This window comes from Rissa tridactyla, chromosome 2 (genome assembly GCF_028500815.1).
Source record: "Rissa tridactyla isolate bRisTri1 chromosome 2, bRisTri1.patW.cur.20221130, whole genome shotgun sequence".
Classification (NCBI taxonomy): domain Eukaryota; kingdom Metazoa; phylum Chordata; class Aves; order Charadriiformes; family Laridae; genus Rissa; species Rissa tridactyla.
This window is the reverse complement of record NC_071467.1, coordinates 36,001,452-36,023,101: the sequence shown is the minus strand read 5'-3', so window position 1 is coordinate 36,023,101 and position 21,650 is coordinate 36,001,452. Positions and strand designations below refer to the sequence as shown.

The window sequence follows — 21,650 nt, the reverse complement described above, 5'->3', positions numbered from 1 at the left end:
TGTGAACCTGCTACGGCTAAGTCACAGAAAATAAAATAAAACAAAACCACTTAGCGGTCTGGAAATTTCTTGACACCCACCATCAAATAGGCCTCCACACAGCCAAACTATGCCATGCTGGTAGGGTCGGCTTTGGATGTGTATGTAGGAAGGGTGGATATGATTGTCTCTGTTTTCCACCATAATGACAGCTGCTAAATGAATGAAACAGGCAAAGTCTGAGGAAAAAAAAAACAAACACAAAAAAACCCAACCAAACATTTCTCAAATTGTAAGTTAAACGCTCAGAAAAAGATTAAATCCCTGTCCTGCGAGGCTGCTGTCTATAAATGTCTCAGACTTTTGTTTAAAGAGGCTTGAAAAGCTTAAGCTTTAAAACTGTAAATGCTGACTACTTTGCTTCTGCTGTAACTGTATTGCTGTTTCTCTTCACTTAAAACTATGCATTTAGGCCAAATTTATTGATTCAAAAATGTTATCACTCACTGCCATCTAGTGTTAATAGTACAGATTGTCAGGAATTTAAAATTACTTTTCTGGCTTTAAGAATTAAAAAAAAAAAAAAAACCAACTAAATTTTTCAAGTTCAGCCTTATCCTGTGAACCTCGACATTCCTGTTGCTGCTGACAGAGGGAGCTGCAGAGGCACAGTAGCTCAGAAAACCCCAAGAGTTTATTCACAGGAATAGATTGCCATGATGCAATTTCAATGACTACAGTTACCTTCAGTTTTACTTTCTTGATTCTGACTCTCCCTGTTTCACCGTGTCACACCAGGCTTGGTCCTGAAGCAGCCTCCGCAGCTGCTCCTCCTGCAGCCTGCAGGGCAGACACAGCTGCTTCACAGCACGCCTTCCTCATCCCCTAGTTGTCAAGAGAAAACTGGAGACACCGTTAATGCTCTACGCACCGCATTTCTTTCCACCTGGGTACGGGAGAGCGATGGTACACACCAGATCTCAGCAGCACAGTTAGACTGTGCTCCAGAGGCAGACATAAGGATGGACACAGTCACAGAGCAACGCGTATGTCCACACCCCCAACCTGCTGTTTGAATGCAGTAGCCACGTGCTTATTTTCTGCCTCAAATTATTACTTAACTAAACTACAACAGTCACACTTAAATGCAAAATGCCTACGCAAATTCTGGGAGGCAAACCCAGAACTGAACTTCAGTTTTAACAGCAAACATCTCCAGTTACAACTGCTGTGGATTTATGCCACAGGATTCAAAGGTATCAATGAATCTTGCTAGTGAAAAGAAACAGACTCCAAAGGCTTCCTGAATCTCTAGAGACGCCATCGGCCATTAGATATTAAGCAACTGATCACCTTACTAAGTGTAGTAGAATAGGCATAACCAGTGATAACCACCTCCTTTCTCTATTTTACCAGGCAAGGATTTAAAGGCTCAAAGCTGGGATAAAGCAGTTGGGTGAGAAAGCATCTTCCCTACTGAACAGCATGTCACCCCTGGCAATTTTAAGGCACAAGAGTCTCAGTAATTTACAGTGCATCTTCCCATGTTTTCTGAAGACTCGACAAGTTCTGTACTGTGTGAATTACCTTCTGGTGGCTACCTCTTAAATAAACAAGAATCATAACTGGTCTTTACATAAAGAATTAACGTATATTAAGTTCTTGAAGAAAACGTCTGAATTCAAAAGCAGACCACAGAGCATTACAACCACATGTAGTTATAATTAGTTTATTAGTGCTGTTTTTGAAACAAATATACTCAGGTACTTAAACACAGCTTAATTCATGTTTATTTCCACATTTGATATATTGCTGTATATTACATAATGCACTGAATATCCAGTAAATAAATAATAAAACCAAAGTGCAGATTAAAGTAGCAAAGTCAGTTTTTAGGTTATCAGGAAGGCCAAAATCACATTAGCTATATAAGGACAACAAGTTGTAAATGACTAATATTTAACACATCATTGTATCATTGCTATGTGCATGCTAATACAAATGATCCCTCTGAGAACTGCATATAGTTATCCACAAAAGAAAACAATCCTTCCCTTACATTACATTTTCTTGATCTTTTTATTTCTTACCTTTCAGGCCTGATCCTGCAGTCCTTACTCAGCAAAACTTCCAACGCAATCTGTCAGGTTAGTTTCTTACTTTTTCTTTAAGGTACATAAAGCCCATTGGCTCTCTCAAAACATCTGAATGCTAAATGATTAGAGTTTGAATTTCTAAAAATTCGGAAATTCTAAAAATATTCATAACAGCGAATAATGTAATTAAGTCCAGATGTAAGAGTGTTAGGGCCAAATCCAGGAACAGAGCTAGACAGAAGCCTCGGGAACTGTCAGGACAGCAAGGCTGGCATCTGGTGAGTTAGGCACTTTCCTGATTAGCCAGCCACTTTTAGGATCACAGTTTTGGATGTAGACATCTTCAGTCTTCTTAAATACTGTTTTGAGCACCTGCATCCTTTTTTTTTTTTTTTTTGGATCTGGCCTTTTTTTTTTTTATACTTGAATACACGATGTATCACATTAACATTATGCACAGACAATAAGAGAAGTGACCCTAAAGTAAAACAAAATGGTAATACAACATGATATCATAGCCATGTCTAGAAGAAGCTATTGTTCTTTTCTGTGCTTGGGTTAGACACATTTGTTTTAACAGCTTTTAACACTGTATCCCATTTACTATTCTTGTGCTCTAACTGCCTTTTCCTAAATTTGTGCTGAAATAAATCATTGCTGTCTTCATCCTCAGCCTCTGACACTATCTCCATTTTTTGGATAATCAATTTAATGAGGTCATGTTGCTTTTCCAACAGTGTTGATATATCTTTGAGCCTAAAACAAAAGCAAAAAAAGGTAAATATGCATACAGCAGGCTTTGTCATTTGGTTTCAAAGGGCATTTTAGTCATTAAAATTAAAGATGTAAAAGACCTGACGGTCCTCAACTTCACCCTTCTGCTAACAAAGAATATTATCGGGACAACATTTAATTTTTCAAGCTGTGGTACTTCTCCAGGTTTCAGGAAATAGGATTAAAGAACAAATTCCTGGCTCTTGAGAAAAGTAACTTCCTATATACTTTAGGCAAGTGCAACTTCACTCTCAAAATAAAATTCCTAACAGTTCTATCAAAAGTTTCTCCTATTAATTGAAGTAATCTGGCAAGAGAAAAGGGCCAGATTTGCAATGGCGATTAAGCATCCACAAACATTTAGTGAACTTCACAACGACTTTAACAGCATCAGAGAGACACTGATGAGGCATTTACTGATCTCTTTTAAAAAGCGCTATCCAAAGTGCAATTGATGTAAATAAAGCGTTAACATCAGTTAGCATCATGCATACAGAACACAGTATCTGCTATCTTTTAAGAAACAGTGAAATAAACGGGAAATATGTCTACGAATTGTCTCCATAGACCTATGAAACAGGCCTTTTGAAAGTCTACTTTTCAGAATGTCTGACTCACAGTATTACAGCATGAATTATAAACGTTTGCTACGAAGAACAGTTTGGGGCTTCTTTAGATGTATTTGCCTTTTTTTTTTTTTCACAATAATTAAAGTACTGCAGCAATTAGCTAACATTACTATGAAGCAAAAAAAGAGCCCACCCCAAATCAAAAAACAAAAACATATACACTCAGCACTGATTGCCACTACCTTCAGTAGGAACTGAACTCCATTTTTAACTCTGACAATAAAAAAATATTGTCAACATAGTAAAACAAACTTTTCAGACAGTATTTTCAGAGCAGTAAACATAACTTTCCACAGTGAAATGGCCACAAGTTATTCTCTCCCAAATAATTTTATAATTTTATAAAATGATAGATTTCTTCCCTCTCTGTAGGAAAAAAAAAAGAAAAGAGTATGTTCTGTTTTGGTTCCTAGTATAAGTATGTAGTATGGATTTGAAGAAAGACTTGTTAAATTCCATGGTTTGCCTGCGTCTGTAGGGTGCATTCTCACCCCTTCAACTCTTGTTGAGTCCTTCATGCAAAAAAATACTTAAACAGAATCTGTGCAGGGAGACAAAAACTTAGTAGCTTGTAAAATAAAAAAGGAGAAAGAAAAAAAAAGAGAAAAAAGAGCAGGGGAGAGTGAGACAGAGTGAGAAAGAATAGATTTTCCTAGCTGTACATGCACACAAGGCTTGTCTGAAACCATTCTTATGGATATATTGGTAAGATGAGTAAGAACAGTAGTACAGAGGACTCCTTCCCAGGCTTTGGGAAACATGTAATTTGTTCAAAGGAGAACCAGGACACCGATCCATTTTTGGGGAAAGAATCTGAAGCAGATTTACCATTGGACCAGTGGGAAGTCAGTTACAGATTGTGTATATTTGCAAACTGACTGGAATTACATCAATTGTGAGTTTAAAATAACCCTTGATAACCTCCATCACAAACCTCTAATTCTGAAATAAAAATGCATTTTCCCCATTAGTTCAGTTTACTTTAATGAGCAAACAAGCTTATTCTCTTTCTCTGCCATGGGATGAAAATATCTCTTTACCACACAGGTATTCTGAAGGTAAATACATTACAGAATATAAAATAAGAAGTTACTTAGTGAGGCAGCTTGCTTAAAGATACATTGAATATTACTTTTTAGGTACAGTATGGACAGTATGGATTTAGAACACCTTTTAAAATAGGAATATACTTGTAATATTGGTTCTATGTGTTTTTACAGCAGTAAAATAACACAACGAATACCTGTATTTCTGCTTCAGAACTTCCAATTCTAGTGTTGTATCAGTGCTCTGTGCATCTGTGGTAGAGTCCTCACACCCAAAGCAATACTGGAACACGCTCTAAACAAAACATGGAACCAAGCTGAAATCAGATACTACAGTCTGGCAATAGATTAAAAATCCCAAATAAGAGCATGGTAACAGTCTCCACACAGTGTTACAGGTTGAAAAGAGTTTCTGTTATGAAGGGTTTTTTTTGTATATTAAACATTTGTTTTACAAATTTTGTTTAATTAGAAAATTCAGTCTACCAACAACAGCTGAAATGAAAAGTAAACAAATAAAAGAAGAAATGCCAAAAGAGAGTAATTTGATTTTCTGTCTGAATAACTTCTGTAGCTCTTCTCACTTTGTAAAGTCACAGATCACTGAGAATTCAAACTCTAATTATATCTGAATAAGTCAGGCTGCACTCAAACTGATTTATCATTTTCACTGAAGATAATCAAGGCCTAACCACAATTCCACTGATGTCAGTTAATGATTGAGTCTCATTAATACAATGTTCCTAACAATCTGCATACCAAGTTGATCATATCACATTTTAGTAAGAATTCTTTAGTTTAAGTTTCACCATCTTACCATAAATCCACAGTATCTTGGCCTGTTGGGATATACAGTGATTGATTCCTGGTCCACTCGACTTAAGAACCAAAATGGTAGCTTCTTCTCTAAGTTGGTGTGAAGATTAACCTAAATGTAGTTTTGCATGTAGAATAAGATATATTCTTTTAAGATAAAGACACATTATCAGGTGAAAATAACCATCACGTCATTGTATTCAATTGCTATTACCAGATGTCAAGTCTCAGAGGCTATTGGTGCTGCAAACAATGGTATAACATTTGAACAGTCCAGCCCAGACACTAAAACCATCCAGTCACAGCAGTATTGAGCATCTTAGCAGAATCAATTATTCCACATAGATGCGCACTCTTATAACTAAATGGTTCCCGAACTGAGTTAGCTCTTGCGTAATGGCTTGAATAGCTCCTTAGTACACTGCAGGTTGCAGAATACAATTACAGGGCAGAAACATTCAAAAGACAGAATACCTATCATAGCCACGGGTTTTAAGACCAAATAACAATGGGAAACAGAGTGATCTTTCTCTCTTTAATTGTGCTATACCCTTTTACTAGATTATGACAGAGTCGGTATAGATTAAGATGTCAGTGGAATGTCTGTGAGAAAAGGAGTTTTCCCTTGGGTAGAAACAAGTATGTTATATATGAGTGCCTTTTCAGGTGATGCTGCCTTTTCAGGCGATGCTACCTTTCCAGGCGTTCTCAAATTGCTACAGAAACACAGACCATATGTATCTAAAAGACGACGATGCACAGTATAAACCTATTGCAGACAACCACAATCCTGTCAAACGTACAGAAGTTTACACGCTTCATAAAGATTTTGTAGTACTGTCTGAAGTTGCAAGACAATATCCTTTCTGAGCATTCTGTTGATGAAGAAATACCTAAACAGGTGAAAAGCATTAACTGCTACAAGAACTGCCCTTATACCTCTGCTTTAGTCATTTGTATCTTTAGCAAATGAAATATCTCTTGGGAGGAAATGTTACTCTAAAAGAGAATTCTTCAAATACACTTGAACTAAGCAAGTACAACACACAATTTAGTTACATGACTACTAGAAGTTATTTCTGAGATGTTCTTGTTCTTGGGTATTCTGCCCGTGCACACCTCTTTTCTTTATGCTCAGCCACTAGGCAGGCTCTGAAACTTTTTAGAAAATGCAAAGCCAGCAGGGAACACAGTCAAAGCCGCTCCTTGCATCAATTTTATGAATGGTCAGTTCATCTCACAATACAGACTTTGAGCAGAACTTCAAGAAAGCACATGGACAGCCAGTTTCTAACAACATGTCAGTGAGACGTAATCTTTATTCTTTATTTGACAGGTGTATACTTTGTGTATTTCCACTTGGGAAAGTCAAGCTTGATATACAGTTCACAAGGAAAAAAAGCTTTTGAAAACAGTATGCTAAATTTATCATTTCTTAAAATTAAAATTTTAGGAAGTTGGTCTATTGCCTTAGTCCCAGTTTGTAAGCTGTAAGGACTACATTTGCAAAAGCTACTTTGAAAATATCCTGCATATTGTTATATGCACTATATAGATGCATACAGTTTTCAAAAGCATATAGGTTACTGAAGCCTTCTGATTTCAACAGAAATTCTGTTAGGTGTCCTTATGCATCTTATGGTAACTTAAAACATTTAGGAATGTAACATTAAGTTCTTTAGTTATGCTTGGTATTGCATAGTATCTCCTCAGTACACAAACCAGCATGAGCCTTCAGTACACTGCAGTGAATTTGGTGTCCTTTTCATTTCTGTGTATCTTAATCTTCTTCCCACTGCATCAATCCTCTCCTTAAAAGGTAACTCTCCAATTTCAAATATTGCATTTACTCATGTTGAGATTCTGTTCTTGGAATTTATCGAATTGAACTGTCAGAATTTATTGAACTGACTGTTCAAAAGATCCTTAAAAATGCATTTGCTTATACATTTCCTTGACAACGACTCACATGACTGAAAATGAGATTCAGAATAGGATGTCCATGTTCACCCAGTTGCTTTACAGACATGCTAAGATGTTAGTTATGGATGTTGATGATAAATCAGCTAATTATCTAAATGGTGTCCTAACAATGATATCTACTTCCTACAGTTGGTGCTTCTATGGTATGCTACTTACCTGCATTGCAATCCTTTTGAGTGCAGCATATTTTTGTACTTCAGCTATGTCCCCAACAGCCAAACCAATCTGAAAATATCAAGAAAGGTTTTTTCATGGTCTCTGTGATTTCAGTTGTATTTCTTATTCACTTTTAAATCCAAAATGACTCTAAAGTCAAATTCATTTTGTTTCACTTGAATTTGTAAACGTACCTCTTCTGTGCATATTTGGAAAATCCATATCAAGAAATATAGTAAGCTTTTTTAATGCCAATGATCTGTCTACCAATGAGGCACTGAAGAGCTACTTCAAAAATTTGTCGAGAATAACATCCCTTCCTTTTGATTCCTCATCACTGCTGTTATGTTAAAAAACTTGCTGACTTCTTGATTGAATAGGATCATGGCAGCAATAAATAACTTAAAAAACCCGAATTGCTTGATTTTTATTGCTCAGCTCATATAAAAACTTGATTTCCTAAAAAAAACCTGATGTTCAATGAAACATGGCCGAAGCCATTACCACGTTTTCTGATTCTTTTTGTTCAGGTCTGGCTCATCAGTTAGTTTTAACAATACTGTTGACTGCTGTTTTGTGTGCAATGAAGATCTAGGTTTTGGCTTTTTTTAAAAAGAAAATACTATTAGCACTAGGTTATAATACTGCAAGGAGCTGAACAATTAAGACTACACCTACTCTAGGAGGCACGCATTTATCAAAATACTTCTTGAAATCATCGTTCCCCAGTTTTCTTTATCAAGAACTCATAATAATACATTGCAGCTCAAATTCAAATTCCATCACATTTACTACCTAAAGACATACAAGAGTTAATTGTGGGAAAATACTCAGAACAGTAAACTGGAGGGAAAATGAGTCCAAGGAAAGGCAACTTTTAATATCTTACTGAAAATATCAATTTGTTAAGTAGTGAATGAATGTCACAAATCAGCACTAAAGTTATTCTATATGCTAAATCTGTGTATAACTCTGTGCTTAACCACTTTTGTATATTAATAAGTAGTTTACTTACTAGCAAGTTCATAAGAAGGATTGGAATAAGCAAGGTGAATATAATGAGAACTGTGTAACTGAGGAATGGATATGGCAATTCACTGCTTAGTAATGGATCAAGGAATGCATCATGGTAATTAATGTCTCCCAGCATCATTGCAAATGTCTTCATTACAGAAAGCAGAGGTGTGCTATATGTTTGCTGCAAAAAGAAATACCAAAATCAAGAAAAAACCCAAACTGAAGAAATTTGTAAATAACCACTTGAGATTCTCTAGTCAAAAACAATATTTATAAAGATAAAAAAATTAAGTATGCCATTCAACTAACCTGCGAACCCAAAAGGACAAAGAAACTCAGTCCAAAGGCCAGTATCAGGAAAAAGAACACAACAGCAATCCGAATCAAAGTCCTCAAAATTTCCCAGAACATCACAACATAGATGCCATAGTTTTCAAATCTAGGCAATAAGTAAACAGAAAAGATATGCAAAATTAAACAGTTGAGTTAGAGTCCCTTACAGTTACTTATGTAAGGCAATAAGTGATCCTGATTTTCATGTGTGAAAAGAGATATTTTGCCTCTCTGAGGCATTCTGAGATGGTACGAACATGTGGTACTTTCACACCCAACAGAATGCAAGTGGTCGTATTTACAGCAAGCCTAAACTACATAATCTTCTATTTTAATGCACCAGAGCAGTACTTCTTCACAATATTATTTTTCATGGACAACTTTTACTCTCTCCATAGCCACAGACAGTACAATATCGTACAACTGTTCCACTCTGAATAATAACATTAGGAAATTATCTAATTTTTTGCTGTTTTTTGAACCAGAACAACGGACAACTGGCACCATGATCCATCTAGCAGACACATGTCTGGCTTAAAAAGATTTTGCTTTTTATGATACTACAAAGTATGTAAAACAAGCAAACAAAAAGAAATACATTGCACGGGAAGAGAAGGGGAGTAGTGCAATTTTAAGACACCTATGTTTCCAGCAACAGCACGTCATCTGGCAAGCCTCTCCCATTCCTGGCTTAAAAAAACCCTATATCTCAGAACATGAGTTGCCATAAAACAGATTAAGCTAATTTTTCCCCCAAATCTGAACTTGGGAATTTATGTCCTGCACCTGATTCAGTGACCAGATGACTGGTTTATGTGACAACAGTAGCAACTGAGAAAATCCCACTGTAGGATTTTCCCCCTGAAATATTATGTGCAAGGCTGAAAAGATCAAGCTGGAAGCAAAGCAAACCTGATCTTCTATTTATTTATTTGGCAAAACTCCATTGAAGTCAGTGGAGCTACAGGTTGCTTTGAGAAGAGACGACCTGCATGAGTTCGAAAAATGATGAGTTCTACAGCTATACAAATGAAAAATATTCAGGCCAGGGAAACAATTCATCTAGCAGAAGAAGGAAGGTTGGGCAATCATGAATTTACTTTTAACTGTTCAGGTTCAACCCCCATTTCGCTGCTAGCGCACAGCAGAGAGGACACGCCCATTCATAAATCACCTAAGGTCTGACACATGTAAGACAAGGTTTGCCAGCAGAGGCAGTACCATAAAGATAGTCTCTCTATGTCATTAAGTCTGTTTACAAACCTTATACTTAAACATTCCAACTGCAGTAAAATGATCCTGAAATTAATCAGCAAACGCCATGTTTGTCTGTCTGCCAGACCTCCTGAGGGTGACTAGTGCATATATACAGTAAGAATCACAAGAGCATATGTATAGTGTTATCATATACTGTCATCCTTATTTTCTGAACAGCTCCCAGTCACCACTTGTTGTGCTGATCAGCCACACCTCCTTTTTGTGCAAGGCAGTCCTGCTCGGGCCCAAACTTGTTTAATTTATTAGTCGTAAGCACTACACCCACACTATTTTTCCCTCCACCCAGCCATCCTGCAGTCCATAACTCTTGGACACTACTGTACCACTGACAGCATTAAAACCATTAATGACAATAAATAGACCTAATGTCAACTAAGGAAGTAATTTCATCCATTATAATTCTTTTACTGTGGTGTAGAAAAGTGGGGTGTGCCATTTAATCTGTAAAATGATAAAAGAATTTACCTTCTCCCAGGTATTACTTATAAAAACAGACTTCTTTTTGCCTCTTGTAATTCATATCCTTTTTTTTCTTTTTTAAGTGAAAGTCCTTACAGTATAGTGAAACATGTTCTTAAAAAGACATATGCAGTGGCTTTGCTTACTTAGCATTAGAATAAAGTGTTATTCCTTTAGTTGCCATAACACATGCTGTGATTCTCTACACGAAAAACACTGAAAACTACTTTACAGTTCATTAGGCTGAAAAGTTCCTGTGGTCCTAATCCGGAAACTTGTATAGCTTGAAAAAAATAAAAATAAAAAATAGGGCTATCGCACTTGGTTAGTCACAGTTTAGGATATGTAAAATCACTGAAAATATTAAAGGGATTTCATTGTAAAGCATTTAAATAACTTTTACCGTTGAAGGTAAAGCAAGAAGTTCATCCAAGACAAGTATACAGCAATTGCTCCACATTCCCACTGCAAATGAGCTGGTGTATTAATAAATAAAGAAGACACAAAAATTATGCTTGTAGTATAAATTGTCCAGTCCAGTAGATTGGAGTAATCCAACAAATATTTCAATTTCTAGGATTTAAGAGAGACAGATGCACATTTACAAGTCATACATTATTAAAGGACTAAATTCAACACGTTATTTAAATCCTCTTCTCACTTTTAATCTTATATAAATTTGTATTTCCCTTTTAATTAGGGAAAAATCAGATTTATTTAATATCACACAAACTGCTATGCAAGCACACTGTCTGATTAATGTTATTTCTCTATGTATTTACCTGCTGAATGAGCTGAAATATTTCTTTGCAGATTCCCAGTAAACTCATAATTAAAACTAAACACATACACACCCTTGTGAAGTATGAGTTCTGAAACAAAAAATCAGAACATAAAACAAATTAGAAATTATTAAATTAACATTTATTTCAGCCCTATCAACTATGTATACATTATATTGCTAAGTTAAGAAACTCTGTTAGCTTGCTTCAAATACTTATCACTATCTAAATTCTGTTTTACTAATATTTATTGTGTAATCAATGTCACGTACATTGTGCATAAGTAATGCAAACCAAGTATGAAAGTTTAAGCATTTCCATGATAAATAGTTGCTGTGCAGCTTCCTTATTACTGCTACTCGAGTTTGGGAACTGAAATTGCAGTATTTATGCCACATTTTCAGTATTTTTTGCCCCTGGATGAACATAAAGACAAATTCTGTTGTCCATAACTTCATTATCATATTGCTGTATCTGGAATGGCAACAGAAGTCTTCGGAGAAATTGCAAGTCCCATATGTGGCTGCTCCCTTTGCTGCCTCCCTTTACAACCAGTGTAGACACAGAGAACTTTGTTGTGAAAAGCCTTCTATTGACATAGATGACAATAATGAATTTCCTCTTTCATAAATAACTTGTAGAGTTAATTCCCCATCTGAGGGTTTGTTAACTCATAGGCAGACCACAAATTCACTTTTCAGTGGTGCTGCAATACACATCAGCATCTGCCCCCTTGTCATGTCCCTCTCTAACCTGGGTTACGAGTAGAACTGTCATGCCGCGCTCCCTACAGAGCTGGCATTCCCCACTCCATTCCCATTACTGGGTCATTAGGACACTGTGTCCTCCAGTGCATGACATTCCATATACACTGGTGTTGCTCTAGTCTCTCAGGCAGCACCTTCACGGCTCCTGTTCAGTGCATTGCTTCTCCACCAGCTGGCATCATTCCTCATTGAAGGACAGGATTTGACTCCTTCTTCTAACTGTGCTTCTTCCAGTCAGTCTCTGGTGATTCAAGGACCTGGGTGACTGAGTCATTCCCGTCTGCTGTACGCAGCTCCTGTCATTCTTCTGTCTTCCACCAGAAAGGTGAGTGAGTTAGCGGAGCATGAATTCTTTCAGTTCTGCTAGTTCTTCTGGCTTCTGAATCTTTGACAATCCTGCATGTACTGGGCTGGGTATGTGATTCTCCAGACTTTTTCATATATCAGGATATCCTCATGAACCTTTTATATCCCTTGAGTTTATTTTATTTCATATTTCTACTAGCATATCCTTTTTGAGTTCCTATTTCAGTTTTATGTCTTTTCTCTCAGAAAAAAAGTGTAAAATATTTTTTTGCCTCTTTTTTTTCTTGACCGATCCTTGGTTTTAGTGATAAAATCACTTATTTGAAATGGACCATTTGAAGAGTTTGCCACCCAACAACAACTTGTCTCCATTAACACCAGTATGTTAATGTTTCAGGGCTAACAACGCAGGTGTCTCTTCTCAGTATATATGACTTCATGTCGTGGAGACAGAGCTTCTCCTGCCCTTCACATAGAGACAGGAGTGTAACACTATGTATGAGTTGTATTCACAGGTTCAATACACAGCAGAACTTGCAGTTGCTTCTCTGGAAGTCTAGTACAGCTTAGGGACAACACAGCCTTCTTAAAAGACAGAATACTGCTTAGCTTTACTGCAGGAAGGAAACATTTACAAAAAGGACATCAACCAGTCACACCAATGTCTCTTTTCTAAAGTCTCATTCTCCTGTAGTGGTGGACCTGGCAAGTCTAACTTCTTCGTTTGACTATGATGTCCTAATTATTCCAGTTCCAGCTTCTGAACAAAAGTTTGAGCTTTGTCTCTTAACAACCCCAAGGTATCTATGGAGGACAGGCTTATCCTGAGACAGGGTTCATCGTTGCCTGCTTTTCTTATGGCCCTAATTAAAGCATCATTCCCATCCAATGCATATCATAAACAAGATCAATATTCATAAATTACTAGAGTAGTCCCACACCTGTCACAGCTGTGACTAAGAGACAAATATTCAAAAGTCACTATGATGCACGTGTACTTTGCTGCCTAATCAAGTTTTTCATTTTGAGATACCATAATCCCTAAATGGGGGTATATCATTCACATTTTAGCACAACACAATTTTTTCTATTTTTTTTCTTTTAAGTTTATTAACTTTATTATCCTATTAGTTATTAACTATATTATTATTATAATATATATAATATATATAAAACTATATACATATTAAAAACTATATATATATAATTATTAACTAATTATCCTAATTATAGGAAACATCCAACGCACTTAAAACCCTTTCACAGAGTCTTGCATCCATATAGGACTGAAATGTGCTCTTACATTTTTCACTACTGTTGTACATGAGGTACCTATATAAAGACTGGCAAAAATTGTTCTGTCTCAGCCTTATAGTTTATGAGCCTAGTGAAGAAATACTGGGCCTGCAAGGGAAAGTAATACATAATATAGGTAAAGAAAGATGTATTTGAATACCCAAAACCACTTTATTATTGACTGGTCTTTCTGTGTCACTTTTTAAATGTGCTACATCCCCTTATTTTGGTTGAAAATTAAAAGGACATAGAAAGCTAAAGAATTCACTGTTTTCTGTCTTTTCATAATTAGATACCCATTAATCTTTTTTCTTCAACAATAAAGAAATATTCACTTCAGGGAAGAAACCATGTACCAGATGTAAAATTTTCAGAAAAGATTAAAAATAAGAACTGAAAAAATTACCTACAGAAGTCATTGCTGAATATTTAAGAATATATACTTCAATTCCATTCCTTTGAGTTGCTACATCATAAATAATTCTAGAAATTATTTAAACAATCATACCTTTTACTATAAAAATCCTAAACATATTGTAACTAGTAAGAAAACTCAGTACCTCATATTCTAATGGTCTTGCTTCATAGATCTCTGTTCCATTCAAAGGTCTTCCTGGCTGTATGTGAGTGACCAGAAGAGTCAGTGGGATGAGACCGAGAGAATATATTCCTAAATTCATCAGATGTGCGCGAAACCCATACGCCATCCTTGAAAGTAAGAATGTTAAAGTTACAACACTTAACAAATTTAGAAGACCATGCATAAACATTTCTTGAAACATCCTTTTGTGATGAAGCTGTTCATTGAGCTTTATCTGGACATTTTTGGCCATTCTGAAATACTGTTCCTTTTCTTTTCAACTCAGAAATCCTACGGTATATTTTTGCACTACAGTGGAAACAAAGACAGTGGTTGTCTTTGCTGAAAATATCAAAGAATCATTACTAAATGATAAACAACATTTTATATGATAATCATCACCATATTCTAAATATGCTTATGAGAGGTTATATGGAAAAGTCATTTGCTTCAGTCAACTCTATAAATATGTACATCTTAGTAAACAACTCTCAGTCACAATAGCCTTCATCCTGACATGCAATACTGTATTTTATGTACTTTAAAATATACCTACCATTTCATAAGCAAATATTCTTTACACACGGGATGACTGAGTAGCTCCATGCGATTGTGGCGCACCATGGCCTACAAAATAAGAAAGCAGAAGGATCAAACTTATCTCATCTACCTAAGTAAAGTGCTTAAAAAACTGGCTATCCCACCTTCTTTACTTGAATATTAGCCTAATGAAAAGTAAAATGTCTGTAAGACATTGCGAAGTTCTTTTGTTTAAGTACTCTGTCCCAAAGCTATTACCATCTTGCCTTCTTTGCCTACTGAGGCATCCGGCTTCTCTCCAGCTGCTCTGTGAGTCCATTTCAAGCTTTAAAAAAATTGTACAGACTATTGCCAACTACACCTGTGAGATGACCAAGCTTTTCTAGTTACATTTAACAAGAAAATACATATTTATTTATTATTAGACATTATACCAAGTCTAATTGCCAATACGAAGCCCAAAAAGTAAACAAATTAAGCCAGCAAGCTTGTTCTGTAAACATTTTCTGACAAAGAATGAGAGAACAGATTAGCAATATGAAAGAACAGCAAAATTTGTTTTAGGCTCGAAGTATTTTGCAATCATCATATGAAAAAGTCAGTTTTGTCAGGTTTTTCAATGCCTTACATTCCAGCGCACAGTCACTACAATAACTGGAGTATGGTTTTCTTTGATGTATTACCTGCACATACAGTATGTTCTCTTGAAACATTCATAGTTGTTTAAATAAACTAAGAATTTTTATCTAAACCTAAAAGAAATGTTATTTATTACTTAGATTATAATAACCGCCCCATACTTCATTCTAATATACATTAAATACACAGAGTTACGGGCTTTGAAGAATAAATACTATGATGAAAAATTCAAAGCTCTTGATTTTATCTAAAGCAAGACAGCATGGAATGATATCAGAGTAAAATAAAGAACTTACATTTAAAGTGGTAAGTGGTTCATAGAAAATGTCTTCACCATCCTTTAACTTCTTGTTAAGCGTCAGGGGACACTGAAGATATCTGAAGTTATATTCAATCTGAATAATAAACATACACCAGCATTTAAATGTGATGAAACTCATAATGTAAGACTGAGATAATGTGCTTAACTTAAAAAAGGTTATCCTTTAGAGAAAAAAAAAAGGCATGTTGTGCCAAAGTAATTAGAACACTGATGTATGTTGATTGTTAGTTACTCTGACAGTAAACACATGCCATCACGATACACATCTGTGACTGTAAGATGATTAAACAGCCATTTCGAATTGTAAAATAAAAAGTACACATTTCTTAAAATATTACAGTTTAAAAAGGTCATTCTTATAACTGTAATTTGTTTTAATGTGGACTTTGAAGAAAAGATTGTATTTAAATGTTCTATGGCTTTGATAACACAATATAAAGAACATGTAGAGTAGCAGAAAATTTGCAAGTTTTCTGCTAATGATGCAGACACAAACAAATGTAATAATTGATAGGGTGGTTTTCAATAGGGTTTCAATAGTAATATAACTGTGGAACATTCATGCCTTCTTAGCATTGTGAAAGCAATCAACTGCAGAAGATTCTGGACAAGAATTTACAAAAAAGAAACATATTAGACTCTGAATTATTGATGACAATAGTACTACTTATGATAGGCATGCTTTTGATATGCATAAATAGGTATTGTGTGTTCTATCACTGCTATTTTGAAATATCCATAACCTCTGATACCCAGCTTGACTGCAAGAATTAACACAGCAAAGATAAAGTCTATAGATTGCTCAAGTTTAATGTTATACTTGTTAAAAGGCATAAACACAAAGATTACAAAAACTGAACTTCAAAGCCATTTACAGCCCAAATGATAAAGTAAGATCAGTGACCTGTGTTTTCTCTTAAGATCTGATAATCATTTACAAGCGTATCTTATCCATATAAACTTGACATACACATTAAAGTATAAATATTATGTACTACCCAAACTTTCAAGTCCAAAATGATTTAATTTCAGTGTCACAGAGGCAATAAAGAGAATTAAATCAGTGGCTTTGCTGAGAAAAAAAAAGAAACTAATAGTTAAAGATTTCTAGTATATGATGAAGTGATTTTTAAAAGTCATGGTAATACTGAGGAGTTTTTTGCTAAATATATATTAAAAGCATAGACTCAAATACAGTTATCAGTGAATAACTACTGAATTATTCATAAATCAAGATAAAATATTGGCTGATTTCAATTTACCAACTATAGAACTATAATTGTAACTATAAAAAATATTTAAGGGGCATTAGAATTTGTCCTGTATTAGTAGCTAAAAGCCAAGCTGATGATTTTCTAACTCAATTATTATCCATATAATGTGCCGCTGCTAACATATAGCCAGGCACATTGTCACATATTCCATCCTAAAACCATAATATGTACTGTCTTCATAAAACTTTTCATCCACTTACATAGAAGTCCCGACTTGTCTTTTCCTCTGAAGACTCGATTATGCAGTTGTCCAAAACCAGCTTTGCAGATGAACAGAAAAGTGAATTAAGGTGATATAGATAACATTCATCAAAAAGCATATGTTTGTACCTGAAGAAAATGACTTTCAATTACAGCAGTCACCTAGCAGAAGTGATGATTCAGTGAGATTTTATGGTGTATGTTTTGAAGACATAAAACTCCAGAGTTTACATGTAGGAGTTAAATAACAAAAGTATGCAGTTTACAAGGCTACATGTTAGTTTACAAGTATAAAATATGAAGTGTTTATGAATATATATATACCAAGTCACTTGCTATTTTAATAAAAAACATTTCCGTAGCATCATATTACAGTTAAGTCAGAAGGTGAAAATATCTCAAATGGTTTTGAACCCAATTATCTTCTGACTTTCATCACTTCAATACTCCTTTTTATACTACTGTTATACTCTTGTAACTCCATTGACCTCAGAAAGCTAACAACTTTTTCTAAAACCAAAGAAGTTAAACTGGCCAAACTGAAGTCATCACTAAAATACAATTAAATCAATTTGTGTGTAAATACTGTTTCTATTTTATAATAATATGTATTAGTGAGGACAGTGTTAGAAAAACAATGGCAAATGATGCAATGTAACTAAGGTTATTTTGTCCAGTCATTTCTCTAATATGTGCAGAAAACTCACTTTAAATGAATCAGGAAGATACTCAACCATTTCCAGCAGAGGACACTTATTGGCACTAGAATAGTGAGAGAATGTCACAACAGCTTCTTCCCATCTGCAAAAATGAGTGGATAATGGAAAATGAATTAGTTGCTTCTCTTTTAAATTAAGTACTTTTAGATTATTTTAGTTTTATTTAAGATATTATCTTGCAAATCACAATATGTAACAAGTGTACGTACCATCAATTGGAAAATCAGCTGTCTGGGGAGTAATTAACATTCTGGTTACTTCTCTAAGAATGATCCATGTTCAACGCTGTTATCAATTAAACTGAAATGCTTCTACTATGCTAAGACCTTCTAAAAAGTATGAAATCTGAACTCAAGCTGGAATCTTGGGTTACAAGATTAGGTGAGTAACAACGCATATAGTAAAATACGGGCAGTGTTCCTGGAACTCTTACCAAGAGATGTGATCATTAGGCTACGGTGCAACACTTTTATTCCTGAAGTAGGGCTATGAAGTAGGGCTTCTCTATATCATAATATAAAATATTCTAAACTGCAGTTGAACTGCCACATTTTAAAATATTTGCAACATTTAAAACAACAATTTTAAATTAAATCTCTTGCATGGCTATCAGTTGTACTCACATTTTCATTAAAATTCTGTAGCTATTGAAGCATTATGCAAAAGGCTAAAATTATATATGTAAGAAGAGGGAAGACATGGGAAGGATTACTTGTTTCTAATGGTTTCTACATGTGTTTTTTTAACAGAATCTGAGTACTAATCTAATATGGAAAACAACATGCCACATATCTGATGTCCATTACAACTATCCATTTTTCATTTGCTCTCACTAGAACACAACATAATCTCTGGAATTTTAAAATATGTACTCAGTCTTACTTATTAAACTACAGGTTCTCAGAACTTATCTCAGTTAAAAAACTAAACAAAACACAATGGAAAATAAATTCAAAAAGCATTTTCTGTGTATCTTACCTTTTGTGCAAAATGACAGCAGACACTACATCTTTTCTCCTATTGTGTATTGCTTCATGGAAAAAAGAAGCTACTGCTTTGTTGAACAGAATTTTTGCACCATAGTCAAGAAGTAACCTTACTGCTTTTGCATGCCCTTCTCTTGCAGCCAGGTGCAAAGCTGTGTTCTGTGCAGAAAAGTCGTACAGCAATGCATCCATGAGAATAATTAAAAAAAAAAAAAGCGCACATATTTCAGTCCTTTCCCACACTGAAAAGCTATTCTCAGTTGCAAGTACTAGCAACATTAAAAAGTAGAGTAATGTCACAGAGATTCTGATGGAGATTATAGACAGCTATATAGACAGCTTTATTCTGTCTACAGCTACAGTAGTGCTAAATCTGAAGAGGAAACTTGGCTGCAGGTAAGAAAGATGAATTCATTAATATCTTTTAGTTTTGTAACTAACAAAATGCAAGTGACAAGCAGGTAAAATGACGGTATCTACAGATACAGAACACCTGCATTTGATAATCAGGAGGAGAAGCATCACACATACAAACAAACCTACAAGAAAATCTGCAGGCACAGTTTTATAAAAGGAAATTTTTTATCTCTGGTATTTTCATAAAAGTAAGGCAATGAGTGGCTTAAGAATCAAGTCACGCTGAAACCGGCTTTTGAAAGCCTTCTCAACTCACCCAGACTTTTCTGAGGGAAATTAAGAATTAAGCATTGGCTTCTCATTAATTTATAGGGAAGATTTGTTCCTAATCTAATAATTGTAAATATTTTCACCACCAGTTCTCAGAGAAATTAGCAACATCTTCTGTGTTGGAAACCAAATAGTTCTTTAAAATGACCACCCTGTGTTTTCTGATGGGGAACTGTTAGGCAGGTTCGTACAAGAGGTCTCCAATCCAGAAAATGAATTCTGTCTTGACCTAACAGATACTGCATTTATCCAAACCTCAAAGCAAGATAGGAACTGTATCTGTTGAACATGGCTGTGCAGAACAGATGGATTTCAAACAATACATGAATGAGCTACAGTTGATACTGGATTTTTTTAAAATCTGTATAAGCTCTTTAAATTTAAATTACCAATGTTTGTACTACATTGTTAATATACTCTTGCATTGTAAAAGAGGCAAGAGGGACATGTCTAACATACTCAGTATTTTATGTTTTCCATTAGGCTATTTACATTTTTTTGTCTCACACAAGAATTGGATAACAATTTCCGCAGTCATATATTAATCTAAGCAATAAACTTTAACAATGGTGAAATATAAAGACCTTAAATCTGCCACAGGAAATTAAATATTACACATGTAATGCACAGTGAAAAACTACTAATAGCATACTATTGACGTTTGGTCTAGAAGTAATAGCAGACATAAAACAAACAATGCTATGCAAAGACTTACCCCTTCTTCATCCACTCTGTCAGTACACTTCACATTAGTATCCAAAATGATCTGCATTGTGCGAGTGTATCCTCCGAAGGCAGCATGGTGCAGGGCTGTCCAGCCTTTATAATCACTTACATGTAAAATACATAAAATACATATAAAATTAGGAATTATAAATTGAAAACTTGTTATAAATTTAAAGTGAATGTAAATGCCTCCTTCTTTGACTCAAACCTCTTTTCTTTGGCATAACGACTGCAGAGACGTCCATGCTTTCTGTCAAGTATTATGTGATTATCAGTGCATCATTCGGAAGTAAAAGGTTCAACTCAGTATTTGGGTCTCTCTCTCTTTTCTTCTCTCTATTTCTTTATATATATGGATTGTGCCCATTTTCTTATATGTCCCTTGAGCACTGGAACAGGCTTCCCAGAGAGGTGTGGAGTCTCCAACTCTGGAGACATTCAAAATGTGTTCCTGTGTAACCTGCTCTAGGTGACCCTGCTCTGGCAGGGGGGTTGGACTAGATGATCTCCAGAGGTCCCTTCCAACCCTATGATTCTATGAAAATGACACAAATGCTTGCAATACTCTGTTACTAATACTTGGCAACAGATGTGGCATAGGCCATGGCCATGTTACAGAATTTTGCATTTAAAGATAGTAAATACAGAAAACATTACAAGCACACAAACCTATACTTATTAATATTACTTCACCTTAGTATAATGAAACTCATTAAGCCTTTTATGACATAGAACCTACCAGGACATTTCTTTTAAAAAATGCCAGATGTAAGTCTAAATTAAGCATAAACACATACACACATTCATGTGTACACATAGATATACATACATATATATACTTTTATATATACTTTTTTAAAATATATATATAAATATATATATATATATTTATGTGTCTATTGTCATCTCTATCCTTGCTAGGTGTATTAGTCCAGCTAAGGACAACTGAAATAAAGGGTTTGACAGTAATCCATTAGTAGGTCCTCCGCAGTCACAAGTAATGAACACATGACAGGTCTGTTTGGTAAAGGATCTCCTCAGAATGCTTAGACCCCGAGCTCCAAGGTGTAGCTGCAATGGACTTGGAAGCACAGGACTCGAAAGCTAAAGCTCTAGACTGTACCTTGGAAACAGGACTCTCAACTTTTGGTAGCTTTGGCTCCTGGCTTTACAGGTGTGAGCCTAGAAGTTTTTGGGGAGCTGCCAACGATGTGAGCATCTTTGACCTGAAATCAGGACTTAAGAGTGCGAGGCAAGTT

General features: G+C 35.2%; 1 protein-coding gene across 1 annotated transcript in view; it reads right to left on the bottom strand.

Moving 5' to 3' along the window:
• Positions 1–2,559: 2,559 nt before the first annotated feature.
• Positions 2,560–21,650, bottom strand: part of TRPA1 (transient receptor potential cation channel subfamily A member 1) — a 36,507-nt gene continuing 17,416 nt past the window's right edge. Inside the window, exons 13-29 of the mRNA XM_054191996.1 lie at positions 20,381–20,495; positions 18,971–19,137; positions 17,981–18,074; positions 17,273–17,332; positions 15,773–15,871; positions 14,854–14,924; positions 14,271–14,425; positions 12,829–12,836; positions 11,349–11,438; positions 10,970–11,139; positions 8,806–8,935; positions 8,495–8,677; positions 7,480–7,548; positions 5,342–5,452; positions 5,173–5,177; positions 4,722–4,817; positions 2,560–2,831 (exon numbers count right to left, since the gene is read on the bottom strand). Coding sequence (XP_054047971.1) covers positions 2,600–2,831; positions 4,722–4,817; positions 5,173–5,177; positions 5,342–5,452; positions 7,480–7,548; positions 8,495–8,677; positions 8,806–8,935; positions 10,970–11,139; positions 11,349–11,438; positions 12,829–12,836; positions 14,271–14,425; positions 14,854–14,924; positions 15,773–15,871; positions 17,273–17,332; positions 17,981–18,074; positions 18,971–19,137; positions 20,381–20,495 — 1,855 coding nt within the window. The 3' untranslated portion in view covers positions 2,560–2,599. The remainder of the gene's footprint in view (positions 2,832–4,721; positions 4,818–5,172; positions 5,178–5,341; positions 5,453–7,479; positions 7,549–8,494; positions 8,678–8,805; positions 8,936–10,969; positions 11,140–11,348; positions 11,439–12,828; positions 12,837–14,270; positions 14,426–14,853; positions 14,925–15,772; positions 15,872–17,272; positions 17,333–17,980; positions 18,075–18,970; positions 19,138–20,380; positions 20,496–21,650) is intronic.